This window comes from Nicotiana tomentosiformis, chromosome 2, assembly GCF_000390325.3.
Source record: "Nicotiana tomentosiformis chromosome 2, ASM39032v3, whole genome shotgun sequence".
Classification (NCBI taxonomy): domain Eukaryota; kingdom Viridiplantae; phylum Streptophyta; class Magnoliopsida; order Solanales; family Solanaceae; genus Nicotiana; species Nicotiana tomentosiformis.
Genome location: NC_090813.1, coordinates 159,489,532 through 159,510,033, shown reverse-complemented (window position 1 = coordinate 159,510,033; position 20,502 = coordinate 159,489,532). Strand labels below are relative to the sequence as shown.

The 20,502-nt window shown below is 36.8% G+C and overlaps 1 protein-coding gene across 1 annotated transcript in view; it reads right to left on the bottom strand.

The window, feature by feature from the left end:
* Positions 1-6,237: 6,237 nt before the first annotated feature.
* LOC104089384 (DEAD-box ATP-dependent RNA helicase 50) overlaps positions 6,238-20,502 on the bottom strand; it is a 29,276-nt gene continuing 15,011 nt past the window's right edge. Inside the window, exons 4-8 of the mRNA XM_070196282.1 lie at positions 17,378-17,565; positions 15,510-15,723; positions 7,238-7,369; positions 6,975-7,150; positions 6,238-6,829 (exon numbers count right to left, since the gene is read on the bottom strand). Of these exons, the coding sequence (XP_070052383.1) occupies positions 6,601-6,829; positions 6,975-7,150; positions 7,238-7,369; positions 15,510-15,723; positions 17,378-17,565 (939 nt within the window). The 3' untranslated portion in view covers positions 6,238-6,600. The remainder of the gene's footprint in view (positions 6,830-6,974; positions 7,151-7,237; positions 7,370-15,509; positions 15,724-17,377; positions 17,566-20,502) is intronic.

Here is a 20,502-nt window from a genome sequence, read left to right as displayed (position 1 = left end):
TGTTTAATGACAACGAAAGGTTTTCAATGTAAATTATTTGCCATGTATAACCACCACATTAGTATAAGTTTCCTATAGTATTTGAGTATTGGTATTCTGTTATATTTTGCTCCAATCATTTATCTATATGCTTCATACATGGTTGAATATGCATAATCCATATCTAATGACCTTCTCCTTTTTTGGACATGTACAGTTATTTGGGCTTGCCGAGTTCCTAAGGAACTCAAGCCCAAGCCCAGTACTGCTGCATTATTGGGAGTCCGCAGTCAGCTGTTGTTGTCCTTTCACTGTTGGGCCTGCCTCTTTGAGGCCCAATTACCATAGTCCAATCTTTGCCCTCTAAATTCCCTTTACTATTGTTTATTGCTTCATTAATTCAGTTTACTACTTTGCTAGTTTAGTCTACTGCTTGTTGCATTTTGTTACATCTTTTGTTGTTATTCTATCCTACATGTATTTAACACTTATATATTGGATTACATGCTTTACTCTATACATTAAGTCACATAAAACATAGGCAAGCCCTAAACAATATAGGATTTTAAAAAATTAGTTAGTAATTAATCCCTATTTCACTAATTACATTTGTTTATATCATCCTATGTTTTCGTTCACCTATTTTTCTTAACAAGATTTTGAAGCCTCAGAACTTAGCAAAAACAGCAGCTCCCATTTTCAAAAGAAAAATCAGATCTGAATCGCAAGGCTAGCCTTCTAAAAGAAAGCTGACTCTTTCAAAAACCAAAGTGTTGCTGCCCAGCAAAGATTTCAAAACGATTCCTCAAGTCTAATATTTAAGATTTCAGAAACCAAGGTATATCTTAGACTCACCCTTTTACAAACATCTCTTAGAGTTACATAAACGTCCATTCTATAAAGCCAGGTGTTTTTTAACCCTTTTCACATGCTTTATAAATATCAACCACTCATATACATATTTCAAAAATTCTTTCAATTATATTCACTAACATATTTTTTTAAACTCCTTATAAATTCACACCCCTTTTAAAGTCTCACATCTCTTTTATTAACATCATATACTCTCACTTATATATATGGTAAGCCATATCTTTAGAACGCTAATTAAGATATAGTATAAATAATTAATTCCAAATCTAGTCTAAGTCCCATAGAGCTACCTGAGGTAGATTTTAAGGGGTGCCTAATACCTTCCCCTTAGAAGAACAAGAACCCTTACCCATAATCTTACTAGTTAGCAGACTAATAAAGAATATGACTTAGTAATTAAATAGGTACCCTAGTATACCCTTAAATATTAGGTGGCGACTCTCTTTTATCAACAATAGAGAAATCACAAGTTGAATCTTGTTTTGACTAGTGCAAAATAGGGTGCAACAATCCTATTTTTGGATAACTTCATATACGTACACTTTTCTCGTCTTCTTTAGTTCTTTTTTTTCTTTTTCTTTGCTCTTAGAGTTTCTTCTTCTTCTTAGTTGCAAAATCGGTTTATTAAATTTGTTGTTATTTTAACAATTTGATGATTGAGATTTATTTTTTATTATATTTAAAAGTTATGTTTCAAATTTGAGCTCATTTGGGGTAGATTTAAGCATTGAATCATGTATTGGATTGTTGAAATTCGAAGAACAAGTTTATGTTTCAGAACTTAAGATTCGAAATCTGAAGTTGCATTTATTAAATTGAATTACTTAAGATTCAAATTTCTGAAGTGTTATGTGAAAGATAAAAGAACTTCAGATTTGATTTCTGAAGTTGCATTGAAGAGAACTACTTCAGATATGAATTTCTGAAGTTGCATTTGAAAGATAGAAGAACTTCAGATTTGCTTTCTGAAGTTGCATTGAATAGATTGAACTATTAGATCCGAGCGAGAACACTTTGCAAGATTTTGTGCAATGCAAGCATAACTTCAATGGTTCCCCAAAAGTGGGTATATAAGAAATGGCTTCTTCTCAATGGCCTTCTAAGTCCATTAGCATCATCAATTAGTTATCCACAACTTCTCTTCGGCCCAAGCCCCTTTTCGTCTCTCTCCGAACTCTTTTTCATTTTTGGCATGGTATGACAATATACCCACATAATTAGCAAAAAAAAGCCCTACTTATAAATATTGGCATCAGGTAGCCAATAAAGGTATATCACAACAAAAACGTGTATATCACACTTTATTTTTACTTCTTTGTGTATATCAAAATGTATATTAAATTTTTATTTTCATTCTTGGTTTATCTAAAATATAAAATTATAAATATAGTTATTTAAAATTTATTGTTGTCTCTATATCAATGTATATCACAATAAAAATAATTATATTATTTATATATCGCAATGTATAACACATCGAATATGTGTATACCAAAATGGATATCACAAGTTTATTTTCCTTCTTTGTGTATATCAAGAATTTATTTTCCTACTTTGTATATCAAAATGTATATCAAAAAATTATTTACTGTCACAACTAGCTCTAAACATGTTATATCAAAATTTATTTTCCTTCTTTGATCAAGAATAAAAAAAAAATCCCCATACCCCACTAGTGAGATTTTATTGGATATGATGATTTGATCAAGAACAAAAATGATGTAAGTTTATTCAAAATGAATTTCGCCCTCTTAAAATCAAATTGGACAATTTAACCTTATAGTGCCAAATCTAATAATGTATATCACGATACATAATATAATATACACATAGGTATACATGGTGATATACATAGATGTACACAATCTCAAACACATATATTTTTTTCCCACAATTAAAAAGAGGAAAAAAAAATTAGAATCTGCCTCTTGAAAAAGAAAGAGAAGAAGAGGGAATGTCTCGGAGTAGAGCCTATTTCCTTCTGTAATTCATGTTATATTTTCATCTGTAATTCATGTCATAATAGTAGTATTAAGGTCATTGACTGAAAACCCCAATGAAGTAGTCTTGCTGTATTTTTTGAATTTGAGGCTAAAATAATTCTCTTCCGTGGTTGTGTATACAGTCAGACATCTCTATAACAGCATCCCTATATAACACTTCTCTATAAAAGCCAAGCTTTTTCGGAACCAATTTTTATGTTATGTTATAATATATGTTCTCTATAACAGCACTTCGCTATAACATCCAAAAATATTCGGAACAAACGAGGTTGTTATAGAGTGGGTTGAAGTTTTTGGTTTTACTTGATCCAGACTACAATGGTGCAGTACAACTTTAAATGGCATATTGCCACTCGAAGCCCCAATTCAATATATATGTGAAAAAGAACAATTGACACAACTCTTTTGAGAACTTGAACAGGCAAGAGCTGTTGCGCAGTAACAGCGAGACTTTTAAAGAAACTGATTACTTCAACCAAACAGCCACACCAGTTCACATGCTCAAGCAGTGTTAGGACCTCATTAACCTTATGTTGAAGCTAACCAAAAAGCATCTCTTCAGCCGCATCATAAGCTTTTAGTCAAAGGAAACTGACTCAAGTTCCTTAGTATCGCAATGCAGAAAGAAAACTAGAGTTTGTACACAGCACAAAGGCTAAGATTACTAATGAATCAAGATCTAAGTTGCTCGGACACGGGTGCGGATCATTCCGGCTAAAAATAATTCAAAAATATAAAAATATGATAAATTTTGTGGAATACGTATAGCTTGTAAAGTATAAATTTCTTTTTTATTCTCAAGTTGTAGATAAGTAGATTGATTTATTAGATAAGGTATTTTCTTCAAACTTACCCTAGTTTTGGTTCTGATTTCGGAAATCAAATTGTATCTCGTCTCGAAATTTTTCGTCCATCGTGGTCAAAGTACCCAAAATTGTTTGACCAGATCCGGTACGGATCTCATATCCACACCCATACTAGCGTCGTATCGACACCAGTGCGGCACCTAAACTGCCGTGTCAGAGCAACGTAGACCAAGATACATGCGAGCCAACCTCTCAGCTTGATTTGTCTTTAGAGCCTTGTGGATATTTCCTGCTGAGCAATCACCATTAATGATGGTATTTTAAAGCACTTGTTTGTAACAAACCTCTTGTTTGACAAATCTTTCAACACACTTAGCTTCATAATATTTCTCACGTTCAGCAAACAATCGATAAGCATGTATACGTGACAATGTTTGGCTTTATACCATCTAATATTATTGCTTCCTTCAAAAGGAATTCATCTTCCAGATTCCCCATTTTGCAAATCCCATGAATGAGGCTATTATAAGAGGCAACATTTGGCACGACAATCAAGTTTTCCATCTCTCGAAACAACCCCTTCGCCTCGTCCACCCTTCCTCCTTTACAGAAAGCATGTTCAGTGTGAAGACAGTACACCTATGGTTTAACACCATATCTCAAATCTCCGGAAACCTTATAAAACATCCAAATATCATTCTCTTGCGCTAGAAAACTCAACGGAAAGTTGCAAGTTTTCAATGAGGGAATCTAACCCATACATGTCAACGACTCCGGACACCAAACATCTACGTGCTTCATCCGTAACTCAGCCACAAAATTATTCACGAGCCTATTAATAAAATCTTCCCCACCCAAATAGGTATTCCCAGCAGTGGTTTTCACCTCAGAAATCCTTTGATAAATAGTCAAGATAGACACATCACAAATATCGCTTTCTAAATAAAGAACAAGAACATTCTGGTCACCTTTAATTGAACCTTCCATGTTCAAACCATAGGAACATCTCTCTGTTGTCCACTTTGCAAGAACAGGTGCATACAATTCTCTTAAAATATTAAACAACTGTTGTTGATCTAACTTCAGAGAAGTAACATTATTCGCAGAATAGTCTGGAAGCCATTGGTCCATCGGTAGCATTAAACACTTCACTCTCACGCTCCCTGTGCACCTTGCAGTTGCAAAGGACCCTTCTTAATTCCCAAAAGCATCAATGATCTTGGTTCATCAAATAAGAACCAACCGACATGTCCATCAGTTCCACAATCAGGTTTACAAGAATAAGGATAATCTTCAGAGCGAGCATGAAATTTGCACGGTGGCTGAATAGATCCAGCAGTGGCCAACAGATGATTGGTCCCTGCTCATTGTCCCACACTGCCAGGTAACAACCCAACGAGCCCGCTCCACCATCTGAAGAACAAAAGAAGAGTGTTTACAATCACTTTCTTTGTATCTCCAATGAGCCACGAAACCGTATTTAGCTTGCAAGTGCATCTCCTTTTTGCAAATCTGAACTTTATCCATATTAAGCTTCTTCTTTAGCACCTTGCAGTAAATGTTGTATAAACTCTTATAACGTCCTGAAAGAACATGATAATTGGAGGATGTATTTGGCACCACATAGGCTTGATAACCATGAAAAATCAGAAATGACTCCTCAGGAATAAAAGGACTAATCGACAGATATGGGATAGTCTAAAATATTGTAAAACCCATGGGATTTATTGGCAGCATGAAACAAGGAACCATTTACCTGTCCCGTATCCACCCACTTTCATTTGTGTAAGAGCATGTAAAAGCGAATAGCTCTACTAGGACCACGAAATTTTGCAAACCTTTCCTTGTTCGACATTGCATCGACACCTGGCGGGCAAACTTCATGGAAAGCAGTTGATCAAAATCAGGAACCCACCAATTGCAACCACCAGCCCCCAAATTTGCAGCAACAAAGTTCTGAAAATTGGAAGACTCCATTGCCACCAGGCAGATCAAGTAACTGGGAGAAATAGAGACAACTCCTTACAATGAACAGCTTAAGCCACTGGGTGTCAGTCTGGTAAGAACTTTCATAACACTTGGCTTTCATCTGAGATAGCCTTTGTCGCAGAGTACCACCTTGTGGATTCTGGATTTCAAAAAAACAAGCTCCTCAGCCGAAGTGTCGCCACCAGCAATATCCACTGGTGAAGGCATTGTTGTGCAATGGCGAAGCGACTCGATCGCAGTACTCTAGGCGCTGTCAAAGAATATCTTGTCCACAGGGCTTGAATATCCTTCAACCAATCCAGAGTCAAGCTCTCCGATACACTCCTTCACATCACTGGCAGTTGTATCGTCCACTATGGCCTCCTGCATCACTGTTAGTGGCTAGCCTGCACGGCTGGACATGCAGGAAAGATAGAGCTGGTGTCGCACAGTTGCTTAGACATAATCGGGTAATCTTCTTGCATCTTCAGTAGCAAGCCAAGATTGCTGGAGATTCGAGTGTTTACCATTGGATAAAATTGGAGATAATTCAAATCCATGGAGTCCGGATCGATGAAAACTCCAAATGAAATGAACTGCAGCTCAAATTTAATGGAACACAAAGGGAAACAGATTGTATTGATAACTCAAAGAAAATTACAAAGGAAACTGATAAAAAGTACAATAAGGAAAGCAGAATGGAGATGAGAAGACTTAGAAGAACAGGGATGAGAAATCAAAACTTGCTCAACAAACTTCTTGCCTACTCCACTATAATGGCACTGTGTTATTAACTAACCCCACCCTCTACAATCTTTTGACAGAGCTAAGCCCTTAACCTGGATCCCAGGTATAATATGTGAGCCCTTATGATGGTTTCTTAATTCTTTTGCTTCTTCTCAATGGCCTTCTAAGCGCACCAGCATCATACTGTCCTATTTTCCAGCTTCCATGCGCCCTTTTGCAGGATACTAAGTTAATATTGACGGCACATCATGGACTGGGTGGCCTTTCTTGTTTCTTTCCATTATCCTTCGAGCAAGAGAAACTTGCTTCCCAACGGCAAATATGAATGCCTTTCCTTTTCCACCAGCACCCCTGGCAGTTCTTCCAACACGACGTACATATTCGCTAGGGTCTCGAGGATAATCAAAGAGGACCACATGGTCTACACCTTCAAAGTCAATACCTCGGGATGCTCTGCAACATTGTTTAGAAGACATCAATTCAGATCTCTTGTCCCTTTTTCTTGTTGATTAGTGAGGAAAATAACTGAAGCACGTCATCTAACTGACACATGAATAACTATATGAAAAAATCTAAAAAGGAGTTTGCTACAGAATACCTGTCGGTGCACACCAAGAACAAAGAAATGTTCTCCATCTTTGAGAGACGAAACTCCTCCATGTTTGCAAGTCTCCTTCCTTGGTCCAGTGCAGCATGGAAGGGTAAAATTTTTATGGAGAATCCTTTCCTGTCAAAGCGCTTTAATGCATTCTCAACTTTTCTGCAGCTATCAATCTGCATATGCATGCAGGAATGAGAACTGTCATATATGCAAACCAAGAGCAATAAATATACTTGCAGAAGAAAGTAAATCTTATTCACCTTGTTACAGAAGACAATTGTTTTTGGAACTGGGCTATCCTCCACCAGATGAAGTAGGGCATTCTTTTTATTGAGAAAAGCTGTGTCCGGACTTTTTTCAGCTGTTTCATCTCCACTGCAATCTACAAGGAACTGGTAGTGCGAAAAACAGAGCATCAGTGCCATAGTTATGGAGACATGACACGACTCTTCTTATAATATAAAAAAAGACATGAAATGACTCTATGCCCAGATTGGTGTGTTTATGTGTATCCATGGAAGACGCCTCTCACCTTTTGAATAGAAGGTAGTGAGGCTATTTCAGTAGAACGAAGCAAGAGTTGAGGCTCTATGATGCAAGAAGGACAAGACACAAAATAAAGACTTAACGTAGTCTGTTAGATGAGTCTAACTGCAAAAATGTCTACCAAATAGCTAGAAGGACTGACTGGATGGCAGATCCATTAGAGTGCCCCTATTGGAAGTGTTAATTTACAGCATGTATATAGTGTAGTATTGTCCCACATTGGTAGAAGAATAGTATGTCCTTGTATAATATAGCTATAAATAAGGACCTCTTGTATTGTATTGTATTGTTCATCCAATATCAATAACATATTTTCTCCCGTGCCTTCTCACATGGTATAAGAGACTTATCGCTGTGCATAAATTCCAGCGATTTCGAGAAAGAGAAATCGCTGTGCATAAATTCCAGCGATTCCGGGAAACAGAAATTAGTACTTTTTTAAGGTTGTTTTCTATCTGCTTCATTTCTGTCAGTGTTGTGTAAAATCCAATACTACCACAAGAGTCGTAACTGTCCGGCGACCAAACCCCAGTGAAAAACTCCGGCAGCAGCCTCCTCACGCGCCACCAGAAGCTCACGCGCGTGAGCTCACGCGCCGGCGCGTACGACCACTTCCGGCCATTTTTTGAAAATCTTCCTTCAGAACAGTTGGGTCGCCTGGTAATTCCGATCCTACCCCTACTGTTTTCATTTCATTCCGACAACTTTGAGTTTTTTTCGGCAGCTACAGTACTATTCCGACAGCTACAGTACTATTCTGACAGCTACAGTAGATTCCGGCAGCTACAGTATTTCAGTATTCTGTTTTTGTGTTTTCGTACACTGTTTCAGTGGATTACAGTTGATTCTTTCTCCTATTTGGTAATAATTTGCAACAATGTCTTTGGGATTTGATGCTTTTGGGTCTAGAAACATGAGTTGTGGAAGCTCTAGTGCTATTATTACCTCGGAACCTTTAATGGGAGGTTCAAACTACTTAGCTTGGGCTTCATCTGTCGAGTTATGGTGTAGAGGTCAAGGTGTTCAAGATCATCTAATCAAACAGTCTAGCGATGGAGATGAAAAGGCAATAGCACTTTGGGCAAAAATCGATGCTCAGTTATGTAGCATCTTGTGGCGATCTATTGATTCCAAGTTGATGCCCTTGTTTCGTCCATTCCAGACATGTTATTTGGTTTGGGCAAAGGCACGCACCTTATACACTAATGACATATCTCGCTTCTATGATGTGATATCACGGATGACAAACTTAAAGAAGCAGGAATTGGATATGTCTACTTACTTGGGTCAAGTACAGGCAGTCATGGAGGAATTTGAGAAGTTGATGCCAGTTTCTGCTAGTGTGGAAAAACAACAAGAGCAGCGACAAAAGATGTTTCTCGTTCTTACTCTCGCTGGACTTCCTAATGATCTTGATTCAGTACGCGACCAGATTTTGGCTAGTCCGTCTGTCCCGACAGTTGATGAATTATTCTCTCGTTTACTCCACCTTGCTGCAGCACCAAGTCCACCAGTGATCTCATCACAGATACTTGATTCCTCTATTCTTGCATCCCAGACAATGGATGCTCGGGCATCTCAAACTATGGAGCACAGACGAGGAGGAGGTCGTTTTGGAAGATCTAGACCCAAGTGTTCTTATTGTCACAAACTTGGACACACTCGTGAAATGTGCTATTCCTTACATGGTCGTCCACCCAAAAATGCTTACATTGCTCAGACCGAGACTCCGGGTAACCAAGGATTTTCTTTATCTAAAGAAGAATATAATGAGCTCATTCAGTATCGAGCAAGTAAGCAGACATCTCCACAAGTAGCCTCAGTTGCTCAGACTGATACTTCTGTTACTGGTAATTCTTTTGCTTGTGTTTCCCAATCTAGCACTCTTGGCCCATGGGTCATGGACTCAGGCGCTTCTGATCACATCTCTGGTAATATATCACTTTTGTCAAATATTGTATATTCACAGTCTCTTCCCACTGTTACTTTAGCCAATGGATGTCAAACTAAGGCAAAAGGAGTTGGACAAACTAATCCCTTGTCTTCTATCACCCTAAAAGGAGTTGGACAAACTAATCCCTTGTCTTCTATCACCCTAGATTCCGTTCTTTATGTCCCTGGCTGTCCTTTTAGTCTTGCATCTGTTAGTCGTTTGACTCGTGCCCTCCATTGTGGTATATATTTTATTGACGATTCTTTTATTATGCAGGACCGCAGTACGGGACAGACAATTGGTACAGGACGTGAATCAGAAGGCCTTTACTACCTTAACTCACTCAGTCCTTCCACAACATGTCTAGTTACAGATCCTCCAGATCTAATCCACAGACGTTTAGGACATCCGAGTTTATCCAAACTTCAGAAGATGGTGCCTAGTTTATCTAGTTTGTCTACATTAGATTGTGAGTCGTGTCAACTTGGGAAACATACCCGAGCCTCCTTTTCGCGTAGTGTTGAGAGTCATGCAGAGTCTGTCTTCTCCTTAGTTCATTCTGATATATGGGGTCCTAGTAGAGTCAGTTCATCCTTGGGATTTCGTTATTTTGTCAGTTTCATTGATGATTATTCAAGATGTACTTGGCTTTTCTTAAATGAAAGATCGTTCTGAGTTATTTTCTATATTCCAGAGTTTCTGTGCTGAAATCAAAAACCAATTTGGTGTTTCTATTCGCATTTTTCGCAGTGATAATGCCTTAGAATATTTATCTTCTCAATTTCAGCAGTTTATGACTTCTCAAGGAATTATTCATCAGACATCTTGTCTTTATACCCCTCAGCAAAATGGGGTTGCTGAGAGAAAGAATAGGCACCTTATTGAGACTGCTCGCACACTTCTAATTGAATCTTGTGTTCCGTTGCGTTTTTGGGGCGATGCAGTTCTCACAGCTTGTTATTTGATTAATCGGATGCCTTCATCTCCCATCAAGAATCAGATTCCGCATTCAGTATTGTTTCCCCAGTCACCCTTATACTCTCTTCCATCTCGTATTTTTGGGAGCACGTGTTTTGTTCATAACTTAGTCCCTGGGAAAGATAAGTTAGCTCCTCGTGCTCTCAAGTGTGTCTTCCTTGGTTATTCTCGTGTTCGGAAGGGATATCGTTGTTATTCTCCAGATCTTCGTAGGTACCTTATGTCAGCTGACGTCACATTTTTTGAGTCTAAACCTTTCTTTACCTTTGCTGACCACCATGATATATCTGAGGTCTTACCTATACCGACCTTTGAGGAGTTTACTATAGCTCCTCCTCCACCTTCGACCACAGAGGTTTCATCCGTACCAACCGTTGAGGAGTCTAGTGTTGTTCCCCCTAGTTCCCCAGCCACAGGAACACCACTCTTGACTTATCATCGTCGTTTGCGTCTTCCATCAGGCCCAACTGGTTCTCGTCTTGCACCTGACCCTGCTCCTGCTGCGGACCCTGCTCCTAGTACACCGATTGCACTTCGGAAAGGTATACGGACCATACATAACCCTAATCCTCATTATGTCGGTTTGAGCTATCATCGTCTGTCATCTCCCCATTATGCTTTTATATCTTCTTTGTCCTCGGTTTCCATCTCTAAGTCTACAGGTGAAGCGTTGTCTCATCCAGGATGGCGACAGGCTATGAGTGACGAGATGTCTGCTTTACATACAAGTGGTACTTGGAAGCTTGTTCCTCTTCCCTCAGGTAAATCTACTGTTGGTTGTCGTTGGGTTTATGCAGTCAAAGTTGGTCCCGATGGACAGATTGATCGACTTAAGGCCCGTCTTGTTGCCAAAGGATATACTCAGATATTTGGGCTCGATTACAGTGATACCTTCTCTCCCGTGGCTAAAGTGGCTTCAGTCCGCCTTTTTCTATCCATGGCTGCGGTTCGTCATTGGCCCCTCTATCAGCTGGACATTAAAAATGCCTTTCTTCACGGTGATCTTGAGGATGAGGTTTATATGGAGCAACCACCTGGTTTTGTTGCTCAGGGGGAGTCTCGTGGCCTTGTATGTCGCTTGCGTCGGTCACTTTATGGTCTAAAGCAGTCTCCTCGAGCCTGGTTTGGTAAGTTCAGCACGGTTATCCGGGAGTTTGGCATGATTCGTAGTGAAGCTGATCACTCTGTGTTTTATCGACACTCTGCTTCAAGTCTCTATATTTATCTGGTAGTCTATGTTGATGATATTGTTATTACTGGCAATGATCAGGATGTTATTACTAATCTGAAGCAGCATCTCTTCCAGCACTTCCAAACTAAGGATCTAGGCAGATTGAAGTACTTTCTAGGTATTGAGGTTGCCCAGTCTAGCTCAGGTATTGTTATTTCTCAAAGAAAATATGCTTTAGACATTCTTGAGGAGACGGGGATGATAGGTTGCAGACCTGTTGACACTCCGATGGATCCGAATTCTAAACTTATGCCAGGACAGGGGGAGCCGCTTAGCGATCCTGCAAGCTATAGGCGGCTGGTTGGAAAATTAAATTATCTCACAGTGACTAGACCCGACATTTCTTATCCTGTGAGTGTTGTAAATCAGTTTATGAATTCTCCCTGTGATAGTCATTGGGATGCAGTTGTACGCATTATTCGATATATAAAATCGGCTCCAGGCAAAGGGTTACTCTTTGAGGATCGAGGTCATGAGCAGATCATTGGATACTCAGATGCTGATTGGGCAGGATCACCTTCTGATAGACGTTCTACGTCTGGATATTGTGTTTTAGTAGGAGGAAATTTGGTGTCCTGGAAGAGCAAGAAACAGAATGTAGTTGCTCGGTCTAGTGCAGAAGCAGAATATCGAGCAATGGCTATGGCAACATGTGAGCTAGTCTGGACCAAACAATTGCTCAAGGAGTTGAAATTTGGTGAAATCAGTCGGATGGAACTTGTGTGCGATAATCAAGCTGCCCTTCATATTGCATCAAATCCGGTGTTCCATGAGAGAACTAAACACATTGAGATTGATTGTCACTTCGTCAGAGAAAAGATACTTTCAGGAGAGATTGCTACAAAGTTTGTGAGGTCGAATGATCAACTTGCAGATATTTTCACCAAGTCTCTCACTGGTCCTCGTATTGGTTATATATGTAACAAGCTCGGTACATATGATTTGTATGCACCTGCTTGAGGAGGAGTGTTAATTTACAGCATGTATATAGTGTAGTATTGTCCCACATTGGTAGAAGAATAGTATGTCCTTGTATAGTATAGCTATAAATAAGGACCTCTTGTATTGTATTGTTCATCCAATATCAATAACATATTTTCTCCCGTGCCTTCTTACAGGAAGGAAGGAAATATATTTGTAAATCTTGTCCAGCTACAGAGGAATGAGAGTGGAGACTACATGTAACCATCAAACTAGAACTTCACCTCAAACAATGACCTTAGGAAGGAGTCTTGTACATTCATGCTATCACATAATATGTCATTAAGCATGGGAGTTGTGGAGTTGTATAGTTGAAACAGATAAAATTAACTTGTATATTGTGCTTGTCAAATGGTAAATAATGCTTTAGCATAAAATAGACAGAAAAGAAAATCTCCCACATTGTCATGTACTTTAGGATGTTGGTAGCATAAGGTAGACTATATGCTACCTCTCTTCAAGAAAAGCTACTGATTTTCCAGCGTGTATCTATCAGCTAAGTTACTCGGACGCGGGTGCGGATCTAGAGGTCGGATCCTTCAAGATGTAAATTCTAAGATTCGGGAATACGGATCTTAGTATGGATACGGGTGCGGTGATCCGGCTAAAAATAATTCAAGAAAATAAAAATATAAAAATATCTGTAAATTATGAGAAATATTTGAGGAATACTTACATATAGCTTGTAAAGTGTGGATTTCTTTTTTAGTCTCAAGTTGTAGATAAGTAAAGGATTGATTTCCTAGATACGGTAAGCTATTTTCTTCCCCAGTTTTAGTTTTGATTTCGAGAATCAAATTGTATCTTGTCTCGAATTTTTCCGTCAGTCGTGGTCAAAGTACCCAAAATTATTTGACCAGATCCGGTACGGATCCCATAGCCACACCCATACTAGTGTCATGTCGACACGGGTGCGGCACCTAAACCGCCGTATCGGAGCAACTAGATTTAGAGTACCAGCATAGTTTTCTTATTTCCATTTGAACTTTTTTGTAATGATCACATACAGAAATTTCTTTTTATTTTTTTGACAACTGAGAAATCACCGAGGGCTAGTGACACATGGTTCGAAACTCGGTGGATAATGGATCCACCCCTCTACCCTTTTCCACTTAAGTACCAGGCTTTAGTCTGCAGCATGGTTTGAACTTGTAATGTGCATCTTATCACACAACACGACACATCTAGTGTTGCGCTTTTACCACTAGACCAAAGCCTTAGGAGCCACATCTAAACATTTCTATCTAAACAGTTTCATTTTCTACTGATACACTCTCATATTGATATTCTTTTCCTCCTAGTACGGAAAATATTTATGAAAATTTCAATATTACGAGGATATGGACCGAGAAACAATAGCTCCATAGAACACAGGTTGCAATTATTAAATTGTTACCATAGAGTGAACAAAGAAAATGATATAGTTTTAATTGCGGAAAAACTATCAGAAGGTAAAGCAAAGACAAAGATAAGAATATAAGTAGGAGAGATGATAAATCTAACATATCAAAAGCAACAGGTATTAAAATTTAGAACTGCCTAAAATTTCTAAAGCTCGGTTATCATGGCTGTACACTTAACTCTTATGCGAATCCAGCTAGGAGAGAGAAGTTTTGGTACTAGATATCTATACGGATTTCCCAAGAACGAAGGGATGTTGTCCTCAACAAAGGAACTCAAGCATCCAAGATCAAGTGAAAAATAAATCAAGACTCGAAGAGCATCTGAGCTGAAGATTATTTAGTTCGTAGTGTGGAATCTAAATTCATTGTTCGTGAGAACCATCCAAGTGTTTGTGGCGAATAAGTCAAACACAAATTCAAGACGACGATTCGAGATCAAACTTTTCAAGCCCTTGAATCGCAATCAAAGTCGAACTCAATATATCTAATATTCTTCTTGAGAAGAATCAGAAGAGACTATAGAGAATAGAGATTGCAACCTTCATTGCATCTTGAAATCGAATATTATAATTTGCAGCGTTTTTCTTGCCTTGATTATTTTCAGGCACGAAACTTGTGTTTACATATATTTTGGATTACCACAAACTATTTCAAGACCTCAACATATCCACACAATCAGAATAATGAAAGTCAAAGAGCAAAGAATTCTTTATCATCCAGGACAATGAAGACAATCATTAGAAGAACTGCATAATAACCAAAGAATCATCCAATGTCACTCCTGTTTAATTTATCTCTTTTTCCTTTTTTGCCTTTTGTATCAGCATAGGGTGCTGCAATGCAAATCACTTTCCCCATTCCATAAAATAATAAAGTAAAGAAGGCTCTTTCGGTCAAATTTTCTTCCTATCGGATAGGGCAAGCTGAAAAAAAAAATGGATGGTTCTTTCATCCCACTGATAAAAGTCTAACTAGAAAAAGAATCTATTACTTTGAGAAGACAATCGTTGGTTTATTCTAAATTGTTCTTGATGACGAAATATTGATAAAATAATTGATCACATCAAAAATCTTGTCTCTTTTCCATAAACAGTAATAACAGGGCTAGTTCTCTCTGCTAGCATATGAGGTTAATCACTTACACTGAGATCAAGATCTCACTTCATAAAGGCAAGAGGAAACCCTGGAAGTAAGTGTATTGTAAATAATGTACTTTGACCAAGGCAATCTAAGCAGAAATTACAATTAGATATATCCTATAGCTTTAACAATAACATATGTTTCAACTTTTCCTAGGAATCCCGGGGATTTAATTCTAGCCGGAAACATCAACCTTTTTAAGGTTGCTCTTATTAGCAGGCGTATGCAAAATATTAGGGAACAAATTTGACAAGAAAATAAGGCAACAATTTTCCACTAGGTAAATTTGTACTGGTTTTCAAGAACGAAATAAGAAATACCTCTTCCAAGCCGGGGCTTGTACGGTGCATACCAGGACCACTTACTAGTTCACAATCAGGAAAACTTTCTACCAGCTTGTTGTATATGTCCATGGGCAAAGTTGCAGTCACAAATAGATATTGTGTGGTGATTGGTGAAGAGTTAATCAAACATTGAAACGCAGTCTCAAAATCCTCATCACTAAAAAGGATGTCAACCTCATCCAGCACAGCACTGAACAAAGATAAACATGAAGTGTTAAAACTGTATAAGCAACTGATATATAATATTCTAAGTTTCTCGTAAAGTATCTCAATCCAGAAAAAAGACATGTAACCTAAGTATGTTTTCCAGCAGTTAATGAAGCTAAATGAACCACGAGACCAGGATTCAAATCTGTAACGACCCAACCGGTCATTTTGAGTTTTTGCCTCCAGACCCTTGATTTGGAGCTTTCCGTTCCTTTTATGTTTTACGACTTGTGGGTATGGGTGGTTTGGACCCCGAAATGCTCGGGAAAGACTTGGAACATTATCTTGCTATCCGAAAGGTCAAAAAGCTTAAGAAGTAATTTTACCCCTCACTTCTAGTAATATCATTTTGGTTCATGTTTTGAAGTTCCCAATAAGTTTTTATGATGTATTCGGACTTGTATTGATGTAGGAGGCTGGGATCTGGTTCTACAGCAACGCATCAACTCCCCTGACCATAATCCAGGAGGCGTTACAGCAGGCTTCAGTAGCAGGCCCCACTGAAACAAAGTTCAGTGTGGGCGGAGGCATTGGCTAGACATCTTCGAATACATTCCAGGTTCTATCTTCCTTTGTCCTTATATATTTTGATTTTATTCTGTATCTTTCTTTCTCTTTATATATTTTAATTTATTTTGTATCGTTCTTTGTCTTTGTCGTTTACAACGCATTCACTTGCATCAATTACTTGCTTCTCTGTAGTTGCTTTCTACTAGTGCCTTAAGTTGCTGACTATATTCTTTTAGTTACCTTGTTGCGTGTTGTAGTAGTACTAGCTTAGTATCTGTGAGAATGCACGGGAGAAAAATCTATTATTGATATTCTGTTTAATTATGATTATTGAATGCACGGGAGGATGAAGATTGGGAGACACAAGTCACGCTATTACCTGTTTGAACAATACCTATGTATTCGTTTTGGTTTATCACATGTTATTCTTTTTCTTACTTTATCTAGTAGCGCATAGCATAACTTGTTGAATGAGCTGGCAGATTGTTCATAATCTGCTGCTTGAATGAGCTGGCAGATTTGATTGTAATCTGCTTCTGTAAATATGGTACAGTAGATATTTAGGAAAATTTGTTAGAATTTATTCTAGGAAACTAGTTTAGATGTAATCCCTTGATTGAAGGATCTCCTAAGAATTAGGGATTGATTAGCCTGCTTTGATTGTACCTGTTCTCCTATAAATACTGTAAAATTCTATGAATAAAGTATGCCTTTTCTGTGTCTAAAGTTTCATAACTATTGATGTGAAAGACTGCATTCTTACTTAGCATCTCCATTTCAGTATGAAACTTCCAGAATAGATATCGAATTAACTGAAGGATAATATACTACTACTACAAAAGATACAACACTCAGATATGCTAGCCATTGGTGAATGGTGATTCTACGGTTTTTTGTGATTTAAGACTACTACTTTCAATCCAAAGTTCATCAGACCTTGCCTAACAAACAAGAGAGTAAATATATCCACAATGCCAATGCACCCCCGTAAAAGTGAGAGAACTGGACAGATGTAGTAAAGACCTTAAAATGCAAGAAACTGAAAAACAGTTTTAACTACTAAAAGAAATGTAATACTACTTGAGGCTAGTTTAACAGTTTTAACTATTCAAGGAAAATGTTAATACCACTTGAGATTAGTTAACTGCAAGTAGCCCTCTTTGATAAGAAACATAAACCGACCAGGAGTTGCTAAAAGAATGTCTAACTCCTGTCTTAGGTTCTCCAATTGAGTTCTCTGGCGAAAACCACCAGTAACAACCATAGAATGGAAAGGAACACCAGATTTCGAAAATGAGCGGCAGGTACTTAAGACCTGCAAGAGAGATTCAATGAAACCAAAAAATGTCAAACTACAGACAGAAGATCCTTTCATCGCAAAAAAAATAAGTAAGAGCCAAGCCAAACAGAGTACTAGCTGGTTGAGACAAAACATCTTCTGAAATTGCTAGCTTCACATTTTGGGAAAAGAGGAACTCTGATGTCAAAATCATAAAACAAAATTCAAATGTAAAATTCTACATTGATATCTCGATCAATTTGAACTGGCAGGAGAAAATAATTGGGGTGATAAACCATGGTGAGTATTATAACTTTTGCAATTCTTGATAATCTCATGTGCTTTCTCTTCAAAGCATAGACTTACAATCAAACACATACTCTAGATGTACAAACAACTCTGTCAAGTACTGTTATTTTAACCCAGTAAGTGGGACTGAAAGAGTTAAAATTTACCTATTAAAAAGAATGAGAAGGAAGAAAAAGGTGAATCAATGCCAGTGGTGAAAGAATCAAGGCTTAATCATTAGAATGGTCTATCTGAAACTAAGAAATAAAGTTCAGTACCTGTGTAAGTTTTTCACCAATAGCTTTCATACATTTCGAGATTCAGGTGCTAACCAGAAACAATAAACCGATGCATTATTTTTTTGATAAAGTAAAAAAATTTACTACTCTTTAGAAATGGGAATTGAGAGGAGCTTCCAGTTCAAGTGAATTGACAAAAAAACCAAGTCATTTTAGTTTATTCCCTAAAATACTCTATCAAGCTCAATATTTTTGCCTGGCATTCACAGGGTTATGTTTGCCTTTTCAGTCTTTCAGCCGCAACTTTGTCCAAACATGGGCCCATCAGATTTCCATTCCACACGTATCTCAAGAGTACAATAGAATGTGGGTCCCATCAGAAATTTTCATCAATGACAGATGTACATAGGGAAATAAAATAAGTAATGTAGTATACTACAACTAACACGTCAAATTGTAGAAATTATAATAAAATAAGAAAAAAAAATAATATACTATAGTTAATTAGCTTTACATAATAATTTAACCAACAAAAAATGTTAAAGTGAGTTAATGAATCTAATTTGAAACAAGAAGGTAACATACTGCAGTTAAACAAAATGTTAAAGTGAGTTAATGAATTTAAAGTAAAATATAAAGGTAAGATACTGCAGTTAAACCAACTTTAAGTAATGGATGTAATGTAGAACAAAAATCTAGAACAAAATTTGTTTGATGTAGAATAAATATGCCAGATCCAACAATTTAAATATACTATATAGTGATATTTGAAATCAAATGGTTAGGTCCAAAGTAGAATTAATTCTTAATAAATAAATATGTATGTGAAATTTCAATCTTAAAATCGATTTGTATTGTATTATATAAACATAAATGCTCTTTATAAAATAATTGGAGTAATACACTTGAACAAAAGTATATTTATAATTACATGTTGGGATCATGCTTGATATATAAAAATAAAAACAAATATAATATTAAATGTTATAAGCAAGCAGAATACAAATTATTTAATTCAGCTATTCTCATTTAGAAATAACTTTGCTCCGACTTAATTTAAAATATTAATAGTACATTTATATATTTTTTGCATAACAAGAAAGAGTAATATGATTAGGAAATGACACAAACTCAAATTAGAACTCACTGTTCAAACTATAATAACTTTACCACTTGAATCTTCATGATTATTTTAATTGTCAAGTAAACATTTCAAGGTGCAATTGCTCAAACGACTGTCTTTAATTCAAGCACTTAATAAGAAAAGTCTATAAAAAGAAAGAGTAGAGAATTGGCATCTCCTTTAGAAATATTTTTTTCTATATTTCCAGGTCCGCTTCTATTGTAACACATATTTTTTCTTAGGGTAAGAAGACATCTCGTCTTATTTAATACTATTAACAAATGAACTATCAACGAAGAAAAATGTAAGCTTTTTGGTTATCCACAAGGTAACGATGTTTAAATAAATTAGGGACCTTTTTTCTTAAATATACGCGCTAAGAAACTACCAAAATGTGTTGCTTATGAATTTTGTGCTACCAATAAGCCTACTTATTATTTTGCTAAAGGAAAAGATTCAAATTAGAATATGAAGAAATAACAACACACAAAAACAAAGAAAAAGTAAGTTGATGAAATATTGGTCACCTGTTATTTCTTCTTCGCTAATGTTTAATCCCAACAAATAAGTTTAAAATCATATGGTTAACTCGGAAACGCAATAGTTTTTATTGAATAAAGATGCAAATGAAATATCGATCTTTAAATATATTATTTAAATTAACTGAAAGATCTTTGTGAAACAATTGGAGTAATACAATTAAATCTGCGGCATGATACAATTGTGGATATTTAGAGCCTTGGTATCCTCAGCTATGATTTCTATATGGAGTGCCTCCATTTGAAGCAGAGGAACAATCAATCAACTATAGAAGATACACATTTTCTACTAACAGGTAGAAACTGTAAAATGTTGCTTTTATGAGGATGTAAAACTAAAAGCAAAAGAGATAAAGGTCACATTTGATAGTACCAGAAAATCAGATAGATTTAGGTGAATGCTCCAGCTCTACAACATTTTGCTCTTCGTTGGTTTGCCTTTGATGTGTGCAAAGTTAATCGGCGATGCAAATATAAAATGTTCCATTTAATATTGTCATTACACCTTTATTTACAATTATATAATTTTTATATCTCACTTTAATACTTGCAAACAATGACAAAGAATTTGAAAATTTATAAGTTATCCTAACCAGTAAAATTTCACAGAATGTTATGGCAAAAATAAAAAAGATAACATAATATATAATAAAACAATATGGCTTTATTAACGTCGGGCCCGGGACCTCTCCACTAGTATCATTAATAAAGAGCATAAATGCCCGTATACAAGAAGTATAGCAAAAATAGAGAATCTCACAACATAATATGATTCTCTACAAAA